The sequence below is a fragment of the Cricetulus griseus genome, chromosome 10 (assembly GCF_003668045.3).
Source record: "Cricetulus griseus strain 17A/GY chromosome 10, alternate assembly CriGri-PICRH-1.0, whole genome shotgun sequence".
Taxonomy (NCBI): Eukaryota; Metazoa; Chordata; class Mammalia; order Rodentia; family Cricetidae; genus Cricetulus; species Cricetulus griseus.
The window spans coordinates 15,298,912-15,313,881 of record NC_048603.1 but is presented as its reverse complement, the minus strand read 5'-3'; the positions used below and the strand labels follow the sequence as shown (position 1 = coordinate 15,313,881).

Here is a 14,970-nt window from a genome sequence, read left to right as displayed (position 1 = left end):
TCAGAGCCGTTTTAAATTCCGCTTGCTCTGGGCACTCCCTGGCAGAGCCTCCTTACTGCTCCGCGGCTTGGCGGGCCCTCCTCTGCATTCTTCCGACCCATGATAAGCACACAGACACAACACACAAAAGTCAAAGCCGCAGGCCAAGCGGCTGCACAGCCCCCTTCTCTTATACGGCTGGTACCTGGCGGGGGACTGGCACCGTGGGCAGGGTTTCAGCGCTTCGTCACTGAAAAGCGTCCTGGCGACCTGCGGTGGAAGCAGACACCCAGTCTCCAGCGCAGCCAGCACCCACGTTAGCAAACGCTAAAGGGTCCTAAAAACGCAGGCCCGTGCTACTCACCTTAACGTACTGGTCCTGCTTACTCCTTAGGTGGGTGAGCGAAGAACTTGCCACAGGTGTCAAAACATCCCCCCAAGGGGACAGAGTCGGCGCTTGCTCCTTCTGAGAGGGGGGAGCCTGTGCCTGTGCCTGTGCCTGCACTGATCTTAAGGCTGAGCGACTTAGGAGCCGGAGCCGAGTGCCAGCCTCCTGAACGTGCAGCACGGTGGCCTGTAGGAAAGACAGGGAAGATGGAGGCTGTAAATTCAGGTTCAGGAGTGGCTTGCGCCACCAAGATCTTTCCCTGGATCGTTTTTCTTTGAAGGGTTGGGGGTGGGGGGAGTTGGGGGCAGGCAATCCTTTCCCACCTAACTTTTAAGTCAAAGAAAACAAGTTTGGAGATGGCTCTTCAGGTAAAGGCGCTAGCCATGGAATTCTGACAGCCTGGTGTGGTAGGGCACTCTATGAGTGAGGGGAGAAGTGAGGCAGGAGAATTGCCTGGAAGTCTACAGTACAGCAGTCTAAGCAAGAGAGGAACTGTACCAACAAGGTGGAGGGGAAGAACCAACTCCCCAAAGCCATCCTGACCTCAGTGATCTCTCTCTCTCCTCCTCTCTCTCTCTGTTTTGAAAAGAATACATTTTGATTTTCTGTGGGTATGAGCAATTGCTTTTCTATTTAAACCATTTATTTATTGTTGGCGAACTTCCTCTCTAAGGATAGCATAAAACAGCACACATGTCAGACTGCAGGCCATGTAGCCATAGCTGCTCAGTTCTGAGCCCGACAGCAGAAATACCAGAGAGAAGAGCTGTTCCAATCAAACTTACTTGAGAATACGGGTGGCAGAAAGCACTTGGCCTACAAACCATAGTTTGCAATCCATTTTAAAGCCAAGATCTAAAGAGAGGAGAATTAGGGGAGGGGCGAGTCTTTTCAAAGCTTGCCATGGGATCTTTGCAAGTTCTTACCTTAAGTACATGTTGGCAATAGGAGTGCTGAGATCACACAGCCCAGTGTCTTTGGCTGGTTTGCAAAGATCTGGTTCTGATTCATTTTTATGGTTGTTGTCTACAGCCTTGATATTTTTAAAGGAGCAAAAAGCATCTCACATCTGAACTAGAGCCCCACGTTATTCAAATGCTCGGTCAAGAAGTGTGTGAATTGGCTTATACACCTTAAAAGGCTTACACACCTTAAATGTCCCTTTGTCAATTATACCTCAATAAAATCTGGAAAAATAATTAGAAAAGCATTTTCAGTAAGAAATCTGTTCAGTCTTGTACTTTTTTTTAGGGATGTGATGGGGGAAATGTTTCTCTAAAAACAGACAGGACAGACCAGCTATCAAGATGAACACACTGGATGAGTTTCCTTACAATTCAGCTATAATTGTGCCTCTTCTCTCTGAAGTCTCCTGAGCTGTAATTGGATCCAACCGGAAAACCAACCCAGGACAGGGAAAGCAGCTAGTGGGTCCTGAGAGGTGAGGTGGCTAACAGTTTTAAAATACACAAACAGGGCTAATGCTGGCCTTCCGAGTTAGCCTTCGAATGCAGTCGCACAAACTAAACTCATTGGAGGACTGTCATGTCCATCATTTGTAGCCTAGGCCACAGCACCCAATCAAGAGCTCACTAAAAGAACACCCGCTGGATCGTGACGCAGTTGCACCCCAAAATGAATCAAGGTGTCAGCTGAAGCCAACTGAGAAGAAACACTCGTTCATTTAGTAAGTATTTATGGAACGTCCAATTTGCGACAGTTTTTCTGGTTTTGTTTTTAATGTCAAAGGGACAAAGCAGTCCACAAAAGCACATGTTCGTGCCTGCTAATGGTCTACAAGACAGTTCTCTTGCCTGTCGTCCCATTGGCCCCACAATTGATGTGTGCATCACCCTGGCTTCGAATCCACTAAAAATACTTAACTGTGAAAATGGAGTCATCTAATGGTTGTTTGTTCCACAAGTGCGTAAGAACAGTGAGGAATAATGGAGGGCTCTCGGGGGGGGGGGGGAAGCAATGATCCCAGCTCCAGTGGATGCTCGCACTGGTCTAAAGATGGATGGCAGATGAGGCTCAACTCCTAGCGAATGTACCCAGCCCGGCATCTTTCTGAGACACTGTACAATCTGAAGAAAAAATCACTAAACAAGTTTTGAAATGTTTCTGTTTTGGCTAGTGACATATCAAGACAGGCCAGGCATAAATGCTTGGGGTTTATGTGGACTGGGAGGGCACAGGACTTTGGGATGGTAATCTCTGAGGAAAAGGAGGAAATTAGAAAATGTTGGAATTCACACAGACGAGACTTTTGGTTCTTGCAAATAAGGGAAGATCAACCCAGAATCTGTAGAGAAAAACACTAAGAGGAGAGATACAGATATACACACTCAGGGGTTCGGGGAGACAGACTGCTGTGGAAGAGTCTTTGGTCTTTGTGCACTGTAAATATGTATTGCTCCCGTTGGCTAATGCAGAGATGTCTGGCCTATAACTGGGCAGGAAGAGACTGGGCAGAGTCTGGCCAGAGTAGCATGATGCAGGGAAGAAGGGCGGAGTCTCAGGGGTCACCAGCTAGACTCTGAAACAGCAGCATGGGCAGTGCATAGATGAGGTGAAGGGGCAGCACACAGATGAATAGTAATGGCTTAGTTTAGGTTTAAAGAGCTAGCTAAAAACAAGCCTGAGCTACCGGCCAGAATTGTAATTAAAGTCTGTGTGGTTTTTTTGAGTGCCAGCTGGCAGGACATAGCTGACTGTGGTCCCGACAAAAAGCTCTGCCTACAGCAGACAGAGACACACAGAGAGGCAGCAATAGATTAATTCTGGGAGGAAGTTCCACAGAAAGGCACGTTGAACCGTATGCTGGGTGTGATGGCGCATGCAGTAATTCCGGCACGAGAGGGAGAGAAGCCAGAGGATGGAGGAGTTCAAGGCCAGCCTAGAGTACAGAGTGAGTTCAAAGCCAGCCTGAGACTCTTGAAACCTTGTCTACAAGCATTCTGGGGAGCTGGCTCAATGAGGAAAGGACTTGTGCAAGCATGGAGAGTTGGGTTTGGATCCGAGCACTCATGTAGAAGCTGGTCAAAGTATAACCCCAGCCCATAACCCCAGCCCTGGGCGAGCAGAGACCAGCCCAGCTTAGCCATGGTGCTGAGCTCCAGATTCAGTGAGAGATTCACAAAGATAAGGTAGAGAGCCACAGAGGAACACACTGGCATTGACCTCTGACCTCCACGTGTGCACACACACAAACACACTAAGCACGCACAGTGGTACACACCTGTAGTCCCAGCATTCAAGAAGCAGAGGCAGGAGGATTGCCACCAGCTTATGGTTGGCCTTGTCTGCATATACAAAGTTCCAGGCTTTCACAGTGAGACCCTCTCTCAAAATACAAAACAAACACAGAAGTTTAATAGTATACATTTCATAATACCTAAGTCTGATTTACCCATAAATGGTGATATAGTTATGGTCATAACACAGGAGAAAGTGATCCAGGGAGAGGGTGGTAGGGAGTCTTGAATTAATAGAGAACTAACTGAATCCTTTCCAGATAAAATAACAAATATCAGCTAGGCATGGTGGCACATGCTTTTAATCCCAGGACTTGGAAGGCAGAGACAGGTGGATCTCTGAATTCAAGACCAGCCTGGTCTACAGAATGAGTTCCTGGACAGCCAGGACTACACAGAGAAATCCTGTCTCAATAATAATAATAATAATAATAATAATAATATAACAACAACAACAACAGCAAATAGCATTTCAAGTACTAAATACAAGAAACAGAGTAGAGACCAGAAGCCTGGTGTAGTGGCTCATACCTGTAACCCCAGCACTCAGGAAAGTGAGACAGGAGGACTACCATGAGTTTGAGGCCATCCTGGGTTACACTGTGAGTTCCAAGAAAGCCTGGACTAGAGTCAAGACAGTATCTACAAAAGCAAGCAGGACAGGGCAAGAGGAGAGTGGTGAGCTTTGCTACAAAGCTATAATCCAGTTTGTTGTGTTTTGAAGGAGTTCTAATAGCAAACTAAAAAAATGTATAAGGAAAATGTAATCCTTTAAGAAGCCAGACTGAAAGCCAGGAAAGACAGTGCACCTGTAACCCCAGTTCTTGGAAGGCTGGGACAGGGGATCAATGCCAACTTGCAATACACAGAGAGACAAAAAAAGGGGGAGGGAGGGAGGGAGGGAGGGAGAGAGGGAGAGGAGGAGGGAGAGACATGGTGCATTAGTTTTTACTGACATTTGTTTATGTCCTGTGAGGGTCATGCACACAACACTGCATGTGTGTGGAAGTCAGAAGACAACTTGACAGAGTTGAAGCTCAGGTGGTCATGCTTGTCAGCTGCGCCTTTACCTGCTATGCCTTCTTTTTTTGTTGTTTTTGTTATTTTGTTTTTCGAGACAGGGTTTCTCTGTGTAGCTTTGGAACCTATCCTGGCACTCGCTCTGGAGACCAGGCTGGCCTCGAACTCAACAGAGATCCGCCTGCCTCTGCCTCCCGAGTGCTGGGATTAAAGGCGTGAGCCACCAACGCCTGGCCTCCTACTACACCTCTCAGCCTCCAATCTCACCCGCCTCTGAGGTTCTCTCTTTTCTTTTCTTCCTCTTCTCCTTCATTTTTTTTTTGTTTGTTTGCTTGTTTTTTTTTTTTTTTTTTTCGAGACAGGGTTTCTCTGTGGCTTTGGAGGCTGTCCTGGAACCCACTCTGTAGACCAGGCTGGCCTGGAACTCAGAAATCCACCAGCCTCTGCCTTTTAAGTGCTTGGATGAAAGGTGTGGTCCACCAGCATCTGGCTAGTTTTCTTTTTTAAATGGCAGTGAGGATGTGAGGGTCAAATGTTTTGCCTGGAATTCCTAGGGGGTTGCCAACACAACCAGGTTTCTTCCTTAGAGAAGTTAAGCAGGAAATGGAGTAATGGGGTTTACAATTTAAATATTAATAGGTATTTGTTTGAAATTTTTGTTTTATTTTGTTTGAGACAGGGCTTTACTATGTAGTCTTGGCTGACCTGGAACTCAATGTGTAAACCAAACTGATCTCACTCAGAGATCCACCTGCCTCTGCCTCTCAAAATGGTGGGGTTAAAGGGGTGTGCCACCACCACTCAGCTATCTGAAACTATTTTTTTAAGTTTGTCCCTCATATATTGGACACCACTCTTTAAAAACGTTATGTGGGCCTGGTAACGTGGCGCGGTGTGTGTAGGTGCTTGTCACCAAGCCTGACAACCCGAGTTTGAACTCAAGATCTTAAGTTGTCTTCTGACCTCTCCAAGACCCACAAGGTGGAAGGAGGGAAACAACTCTCGTGGGCTGACTTCCACATGTGTGTTGTGGCACAAGAGAACATGCTTGTGAGTGCACACGTGCGCGCGCGCACACACACACACACACACACATACACACACACACGTGAAGGAGGTGGTTATATTGTCAATAGTTTCACTGTCCAATATCCCCAGGGTGAGATGCCCCAGCTGTCAGTAGCCAGACACTGAGAACACGACCAATGCTGCCTCACAGTAACAAATAGAACTTTTCCTCAGAGTCTGCTTAGCTTCAGACCCCACCGTCTCGCTGACAAGAGACACCCACAAGTGCATATTTAGGTGGACTCATTGCTTTGCATCTTGTTCCATCTCTGTCATTATGGTGCTGCCATTGTCCATTACACAAAGCCCTGTCTCTGTGAAGAACATATAAATGTCTATAAGATTTGCCTCCTCACATCAAAGCCAGACCTCAAATTCTCAAAGGAGGATAAGTTACAGCACCCTCCCGCAGGCCCTGCTCCCTGCTGGACACTCCCCTGTCTTCCCCACCTAGCTGGCCTGTGACTCCTGGCCCAGGTCTCAGCAGGGTCTCCCTTTGATTCCCAGGGCCCTGTTCAGCAGCCTTTTTAAATGTCACTTGAGACCCCTTGGCACACCTGTGCTGTAGTCACGTGACCAGCTGTGGCATCCCAGAATGTGACTCCCAAGCAGCTGGGGCCATGTCACAAACACCCATCACTGTGATCGGAGCAACACATCGGCTGACATGCACCGTGTGCTCACAGGCTGGGATCGTTAAATGCTACAGGGGTATCTAACGATGAGGAGGCTCTAGCGGGTCCTTGGTATTTGAACGCTGTCAACAGGCCACTCTGTAAGCAGCTTGGTTCTCTACCATACTTGTAGGGAAAGGTTTGCTAGATGGAAAAGACTCACAGATGAGAGAAAGACCAAACTTGGGGCTCAGCGGCATGGAGTCACTAGCTACAAGCCACTTCTAGGAAGCGTTACCCATATTACCTGAGCATCTGCCTTCAGCTGTATGATATAAAGTTTCCTCCTCTCGTTTGCCTTTTTATCCTGAGCCACAATTTCACGCCAGTTTCTGCTGACGTTCCAAGCACTGCAATAAACAAGTCCATCTATTACTGCATGTTCTCCAAAGGCTGACATTTTCTTATTATGAGGTGACCAATAATAAAAATAACTTTAGAGATCTTGAACAGGAAATTTAAGCTTAAAATTATATAATAATATGATTTGATCAACTCACTGTTCCAGATTGATTTACCATATGAAAGAATTCCTGTTAAAATACTAAGCACATAGTGGCATTATCTCGATGGATCACTGTTTCATTTATGTTCATTTAATTAGAAATAAATTTATTTATTTATTTATTTATTTAGTAGATATTAGGAGAAGGCGCAGGCACGTGCGTGCCATGTTTCTCAATCCAAGCACTGGGGGAGATGAGGCAGGACTGCCATGAATGCAAAGCCAGTCTGGGCTGCCTACTGAGTTCAGGGCCAGCCTGGGACACAGTGAGATCCTGTCTCAAAATTACAACAGCAACAAAAATAATAAAGCAAACACAAGCCATCAGAATACTAGGATCATGTGCCATTCAACTATAAACTTAGATTACAACATGCAGCAAAAGATTATCAACTTGTATGAGGAGCTCAGCTGATTTCTCCTGGTCCTGTATCTAGCCTATCTCAGCCACTTTTGGCCAAATAAACATCATAATCACCCTTAATCAATAACCCTGGGAGCAGTAAGTGCCAAGTAAGAGACACTATTGTGGGCAGCACCTATTCTAATGCTTAAGAGCATCCTGTTGTCCATTTTACTCACAAACCTCAGGCAGTGGAGGCAGCTACAGCCCAGCTACAGCCCCTTTACCTCTCAACAGCTTCAACTGCTTAGTGAAAAGAACAGTTAACCTTCCTCTCGTCTAACTTAGCCAACCATGTAGAGAGACCACAAGAAGACTGAGAAAGGCGCTCACGTTGTCAACACTGCTCTGTGTGTTGCCTTGGCTGCTGCAGGTGCCATCGCCTCAGTCCACCTCTGTGCTTTTCACCACACAAGAGGTGGGCACAAAGTCACCCATTAGAAGGGAAACCAGAACTGGGGGTTGGCCCAGTGGATAAAAGCAAGTGCCATGCCAACATGACAGTCTGACCACACATAAACATGGAAGTAGAAAACCTGATCCCACAAAGTTGTCCTCTGACCTCCATGAATGTCCTGGCATGTACAAGCACACATACATACATACATACATACATACATACATACATACATACATATACATATGCACACACACCTGCACACATACACACATGAGCACACACCTGTGCACATATACCCCTGCACACACACACACACACACACACACACACACACACACACACGCACACGCACACGCACACGCACACGCACACAACACACACACACCTGCACATGCACACACACACACATACACACACCTGCACATGCACACACACACACACACACACACACACACACACCTGCACATGCACACACACACACCTGAACACACACACACACACACCTGCACATGCACACACACACACACACACCTGAACACACACCTGAACACACACACCTACACACACACACACACACACACACACACGCACACTTCTCCATAACTATCTTATCTCCATCCCTCATGTCACCAAGAAGAGTACCATTAAGATCATAAACATACAGTCTTTGCTGCAAATACTCTCCAGGGAGGAGGGCAGGAAGAAGTATGACTAGTACCTTTGGCTCACATAAGCAGCCACCCAAATTGTCACCCAGCATGCTGACTTTCCTGCACTGAAATAGCCCAACATTTGAAAAACAACCTTCTTGTAGCTGGCCATGTTAGGTTTTTAGATAACTTACCATTTGAACACCTTTGAAAGGCACACACAGATGCACACAGATGTGCCTGTGTTATCCATCTGGGTTACACCATGTGCTTTACCAAATATACTCTGGAGGGAGGGAGAACATTAAGAGTTTTCAGGAAGATACTGGATGAAAGGTCAGAGATCCCGGTGGGGTAGACCTCCATCTATTTCTGGACTGCTACAAGTGGTTTATCTATAGATGTTCTCCATCTGCAAACCACACAGGTAGACAAGACACCTCAAAAGACTTCCAGCAACAAAATTCGTCACTTCCTACAGTAGCCAGGAGTAGATGTGTGGGAGAAAGGCAAAGACAGGGTTTGGGGGCAGCAGCCATTAAAAAAAAAAAAAAAAAAAAAGCAAGGACGTAATCCACATGGCATCTTCCCACCAAGAAAGATTCACGAGGCAGGAGGTGGCTCATCAAGGTAAGATACTTGCCACCAAGCCTCTGACCTCCTCGTGTAAATAACTACAATCTCTTTAGAGAGGGTCCCTGACTACTGCATGGCCCCAGCTTCCACCTGTCCCACATGGCTTCTGTCTTCCCTGGCATGGCAATCTGTGTGTCCTGCCTTGTGACATCCCAGCAGTCCCCAGACATTGCCAGAGTGAAGTCTTGTTTGTGGTCACCATCATCCAGATCCCCATCCTCTGTCCCCAGACCTCTGCTTTTCTCTGTAATCTTGAAGCACCACGAAATCTACGACACTAACTGTGAACACAAGTTCTTCATATTCTAATCTCTCAGACACAACTACCTCTCTCTGCTCCGTTAACAACAAAGATGATACCAGGCACATACCCATACCCTCTGAAGACCAAACCCTAAAATGAAAGCTAGATATTTTTCTTAGACTCTAGAATTTGGACCAAATAATAATAATAATAATATCCATTATTTGTGATAGTTTCTCATTCACCATAATTATTTCTCTTATTTCTGGTCAAGTGTCACAACTTTAAAACAACTTGTATCTGACAAATGGAATGTGAACTTTTAAATAAAAAACATTTTAAAATTGGTGGAATAAATTGGGCATACATCTTGTAACACCAGAACCTGAAAGGTGGAGACAGGAGAATCGGGAGTTCAAAGTCATCCTCAACTACATGGTGAGTACAAGGCTAACCTGGGATTCAAGAGACCCAGGCTGTCTCTCTGTATCTCTGTCTGACCGTTTGTTTCTTTCTCTGTCTCTCTCTGTCTCTCTGTCTCTGTCTCTGTCTCTCTCTCTCTCTCTCTCTCTCTCTCTCTCTCTCTCTCTCTCTCTCTCACACACACACACACACACACACACACACACACACACACAGGGAGATGGCTCAGTTGGTGATGTGCTTGCTATGTAAGCAAAAGGACCTGTGTTTGGGTCATCCTCACACACATAAAAGGACCAGCTAGTGGCTGGAGAGATGGCTCAGAGGTTAAGAGCACTGGCTGCTCTTCCAGAAGTCCTGAGTCCAATTCCCAGCACCCACATGGTGACTCACAACCATCCCTAATGAGATCTGGTGCCCTCTTCTGGCCTGCAGGGATACATGGAAGCAGAACACTGTGTACATAACTAATAAATACATCTTTAAAAAAAGAAAAAAAAAAAAAAAAAGGCCCTGCTCACACTTGTAATCCCAGTGTGTGGTGGTGGAGCCCAAAGGATCCTGGGAGCTTGGCTATCCTAATTGGTGAGCTCCACATTCAATAAGAGACCTTGTCTCAAAAAGTAAGGTGGAAAGCAATTATTAAGGCAGATTGAAGAATATGAATTGACTTCTGGTCAATTCACACACCACCATCACCACCACCAGCAGCAGCAGCAGCATCTTGATTTTTCTTTTCCTAACTGGAACCTGAGTAACCCTTCTGTCCCAGCCTCTCAAGTATCTGAGATTACAGGTCTGCACCAGCAGGCCCATCTTTTATTTTTGCTTTTAAACAGAGGGAATTACTTAGCAATCTCTACTGGGCAGGTCACTTAAACATCCTCTGATACAGTGTAATAAGCCAAAGACAGAAAAGCAACAGAACGAACACCACTTTAAAAGACAGTAAAGTTTTATTTCTTACCTGTATAAACTCTCTGAAGTCAAGGAAGCTAAAACCACAGCCAAGACATGCTTCAAATTTCTATATTGTAATTCCGTCAAGATATCCAGCTGCTCTATGCCCATCTTCTTGCCAATCAGTCCGGCCAGAACACACTGCAATCTGCCTATTGTCCCCTCGTCCCTTTCCTCCAAGAACTCCTGGCCATCCGCCTGCGGGAACCGCTTCCGTTTGCTTTTCACGAAGAGCTCGTGCACCAGCTGCAAGGCTGGGGTGTTGGATAAGTTCTTAAAGTCCAGAGTCGGATTCTTCTCACCGGGGCCTCGCTGCTGACCCCCAGAGGTGCCCGTTGCAGCCTTGGGGGGGACCATCTGCTTCTCGTCTTCCGTCTCCGACTGGGAGCCTTGCTCCCGGAGAGTGGACAGTCTCCTCTGCCTGCCCGGGTGCTTTGGCTTCCTTATCAGGTCCCCTGCTCTGGGAGTCCCCCTGTGTTTCTGAAGCAGCTCTTGCAAAGAGCCCTCTTGGTCCGAGAGGGAATCTTCCGACTTATCCCAGGTCAGGGAGCTAAAGCCACTGTCTTCGGGTGTAGAAACGCTGTCTCTCGCCTCTGCTGAAGAAGAAGAAAGCGCTTGGCTCCCTTTAAATCTGATTTTTGACATGAGACTACTCACTGGAGTTACAGACGTGGTCACATCTGCTCCGGAGGACGATGTCTGGCTACCACCAGAGAAGCCCAGAAGTTCGGGACACGTGTTCTCGTCGCTAACACTTAAACTGCTGTCGCTGAAGTCGTGCGTGGCAGAGCCTTTAAATTCATCGCCTCGGATGGGAGACAGACATTCCACTTCGAATAAGCCGCAGTCTCCCGCGGAGTCATCGATGGTGGAAGTCTTGTGCTGGGAGAAACTTAACCTGCAGCTCTGGCTCCTGGAAGTCGCATCCTCCGTGTCTACGGTGCTGGCAGCTGATGGGCTAAAGGTGTCCTGCTTTGGGAAACTGGAAGCACTGTCTGGGGTATGCTTTCCTGGGCTAAGAACGCGGCTTACACTGTTTTCTAGAGAAGCGCTCTGTGGGTCAGAGTCTGCCTTGAGAAGCGTGAAAGACAGGTCGAGCCGCCTGCGCAAGGAGCGCGGTTTCCTTCTGGCTTTGGGGGTCTCGCAGAGCTCCGGGCTTCCCCCCTTCTCCTTCCTTGGGAACATGGGTTTCCTCCTCTGAGCGGGAGACACCGCCGGCTTGGCCGAGCCTCGGCTTGGAGTTTCAAGATGCTCACAGGTTAACGCTGGGTCTTTTTCTTTCCTAATAGAGCTGCAAGTCTCTGACAACGCACGGTATTGTTGAAAGGAAGATGCCAGACAAAAGTCTCTGGGAGCCGGCCACCTGACGGTGACAGCGGGGGAGTCCACTTTGCCGCCTGCTCCATGGCTGGCTGAATGCCTTTGAGACATCTTCACGCTCTCTGTTTTAACAAAGCAAAAACAAACTTATTCTTCCGTTGCAATGAGCAGTCAAGCAGCTTACACCAAAACATATGATCTGTGATAAAAAAAACAAAAACAAAAACAAAAAAACAGAGGATGGGGAATTATATCATGATTTTCTTCAGAAGTTACTTAAAAGCAAATCTCCATAATATACTGGCATATATTCCCTACTTAAAACAACACTTGTCTATAAACCCAGAATACAAATAACCTGATTGCTTGACAACTGCAAGCAAAGCACCATGCACAAATATTTTATTGAAATATATTCTTGATTTGTGTGTGTGTGTGTGTGTGTGTGTGTGTGTGTGTGTGTGTGTGTGTGTAGCTCTGGCTGTCCTGGAACTCACTTTCTAGACCAGGCTGGCCTCAAAACTCACAGAGATCAGCCTGCCTCTGCCTCCAGAGTGCTGGGATCAAAGGTGTGCGCCACCACCACCCAGCTTTTGAAATAATCAACAAAAGTAACAGCCTTATTTTCAGACGATTTTTTTTTGGTTAACTGAAGAATGCACATCCAGTTTTAATAGCCTAACTTGTTTGTGTTCAGGTTATTTCCTTTGAAAGCTCTGAAACGACTTAAAAATCATGGGAAGCTGGAGCTATGGCTCAAAGGTTGAGAGCCTGAGCTATTCTGGGGAAACACAGTTCCCAGCACCCACATCAGGCAGCTGACAGCTCCCTGTAACCCTGGGTTCCAGCTGCCCTCCTCTGGTCTCTGTGGCACTTTAAGAATGCACATACATAGACAGGAATGGTTAAAAATAAAACAAAAAATTAAATATCACTATTCTCCCTTCCTCCCTCCCTCCCTCATCCCCCCCCCGTGTGTGTGTGTGTGTGTGTGTGTGTGTGTGTGTGTGTGTGTGTGTGAGACGCACCTGCAAACATACCACAGGGAGTAGAAGAGAACTTGTGGGAGTCAGCTCTTTCTTTAAGCCATGTAGATTTGGTGATCTATGTCACATAAGTTAAATGCATCTGTAAAAATCAAATATTACAGAGATTGCTATGATAAACACAACATTAGAAGATTGGGGTTTTCTTTGTTTTTTTTTTTTTTTTTGCAGAGTAATTTTTAAACCTCTATTCCTTTTTGACAGTTTTGATTTTTCTGTGATAGCTGCTAAGTGCTACACATGTCCGGGGGAGGGGGGTCAAGATGATTAAACTTTGCTTTCAACAAATCGCCTAATATACTTTCGAACAATTTATCCATTGGGTGGGGTTAGATCAAGGGCTTGTGTCTTATCCCTGTGTGACCTTCAGGGATGTAACTGTTCCGCTACTTTATCACCACTAGGTGTCTCACGAGCCTAGGGTTTGGGGGAATGAAGCCGAGACCGTTGGGAATTAAGTGGGAGCCGGGATAGGCACCCTCTCCCCGCCCCCAGAAAAACCACAGCCCTTGTCTGCCGTCGTCGTCATCCTTCTCTTTCCTGCACCCCCAAATGCCTGCTTCAAAACCCTGAACATTATCCACGCAGCCACAGGACGCCCGGCTTACTGCACCTGACCCCTCAGTCGACTGATGACTCAAACAAACATTTTTTGATGCCACTTAAAAACAAATCGAAAAAAAAAAACAAACAAAAAAAAAAAAAAACGGGTCCTGATAAATAAAGGTGCTCGCAGAACTCCTGTCTACACATAAAATAATAATAATAATAATAATAATAATAATAATAATAATAAATAATAAAAAGTCCAGTGGGTCAGGGAGCTACTTAGTGAAAGCAGGCGGCCTCATCGGTCTTACCATCCGTCAACCTTGAGTTCCTAAGACATGTCAAAGGAAGGCAGGCTTCCAGAAATAACTAAGTCTCTCATCTTCGCCTCTAGAGCTCATGCCGAGGTGCAACAACCACTTTTTGAATTAACCGAGCGGCGCAGCGGCGCCCCGACGGCCGCGGCTGTGGCTGGACGAGCCAGGAAGGTCCGGGTCACTGGGGATGTCTCCGCCCGTGGTGGCAGCCGCGCTCCCCGGCCTTCCTCCGCTCGTCCTGGGCGTGGGGACCTCCCCGACCCCAGGCCTGAGCCGCTGGCAGCCGCCGAGCCGTCTGCTGCGGGCGGGGCTAACGGTCGTCACCCGGGCGAGCGGGGAGGAGGGGGAGCGGCGCGGGCTGGCGAGCGAGCGGGCGGGCGGGCGAGCGGGCGAGCGGGCGAGCTCACCTGGGCCGCACCGCCCACCTGGGGACCCGGAGCCTCCGCAGGGTCCGGGGCCACCGTCCTTCCCTCCCTCGGTCCAGCTGCCCGCCCCGCCCGCCCTGCCCCAGCGCTCTGCCCCTCCCAGCATCACTCGGTGCGCCCCGCCGAGCGAGCGGAGCGTCTGTTAGTAACCGTGCAGAGCAGGGGTTGTCACCAGACATGGTTCGCCTGACCTTCAGTGTCAAAGCAGCCTGCCAACCTTGAACAGCATGACTGGCTTCCTTACTGTTTGATTCGGTGGTCTCAGGGAGTCCCGGCTGGCCTCACACTTAACCTGCTAGGTAGCCAAGGCTGCCCTGGAACTTCCTATCCTCCTGCCTTCATCTCCCAAGTGCCCCCCACCCTTTATTTTTTTATTTTTTGCGTTTGTTTTGAGACAGTTATCAAGAGTAGTCCAGGCTGGACTTGAACTCCTGATCCTATGTGCCACCCACCCATGCTTGGTTTTTAAAAATAGTTCTTTTATATTTTCGTCCTTGTTTCTACAACGAACAAATATACATCTGTGAACAGAAAAAGAAAAAAAAAAAGCTGCGAGGAACACGCCCACCGTCTCTGCGGGATTCCCATAGAGACCAGCTCTGTATGCATACCAAGTTTCTGGCCAGCCTGGGCTACACTGCCTTGAAAAAAACAAACCAAACAAGAGTTATGAGTAAATAAGAGAGACTGTGTTCATTGCCTTTGG

General features: G+C 47.4%; 1 protein-coding gene across 1 annotated transcript; it reads right to left on the bottom strand.

The window, feature by feature from the left end:
• Window positions 1-13,923, bottom strand: Fbxo43 (F-box protein 43). The gene is given in 6 exon segments (XM_027431398.2): window positions 1-249; window positions 344-553; window positions 6,634-6,736; window positions 10,615-12,049; window positions 13,834-13,891; window positions 13,894-13,923. Coding segments are annotated over 6 exon segments (2,085 nt in total).
• Between the last annotated feature and the right edge of the window lie 1,047 nt (window positions 13,924-14,970).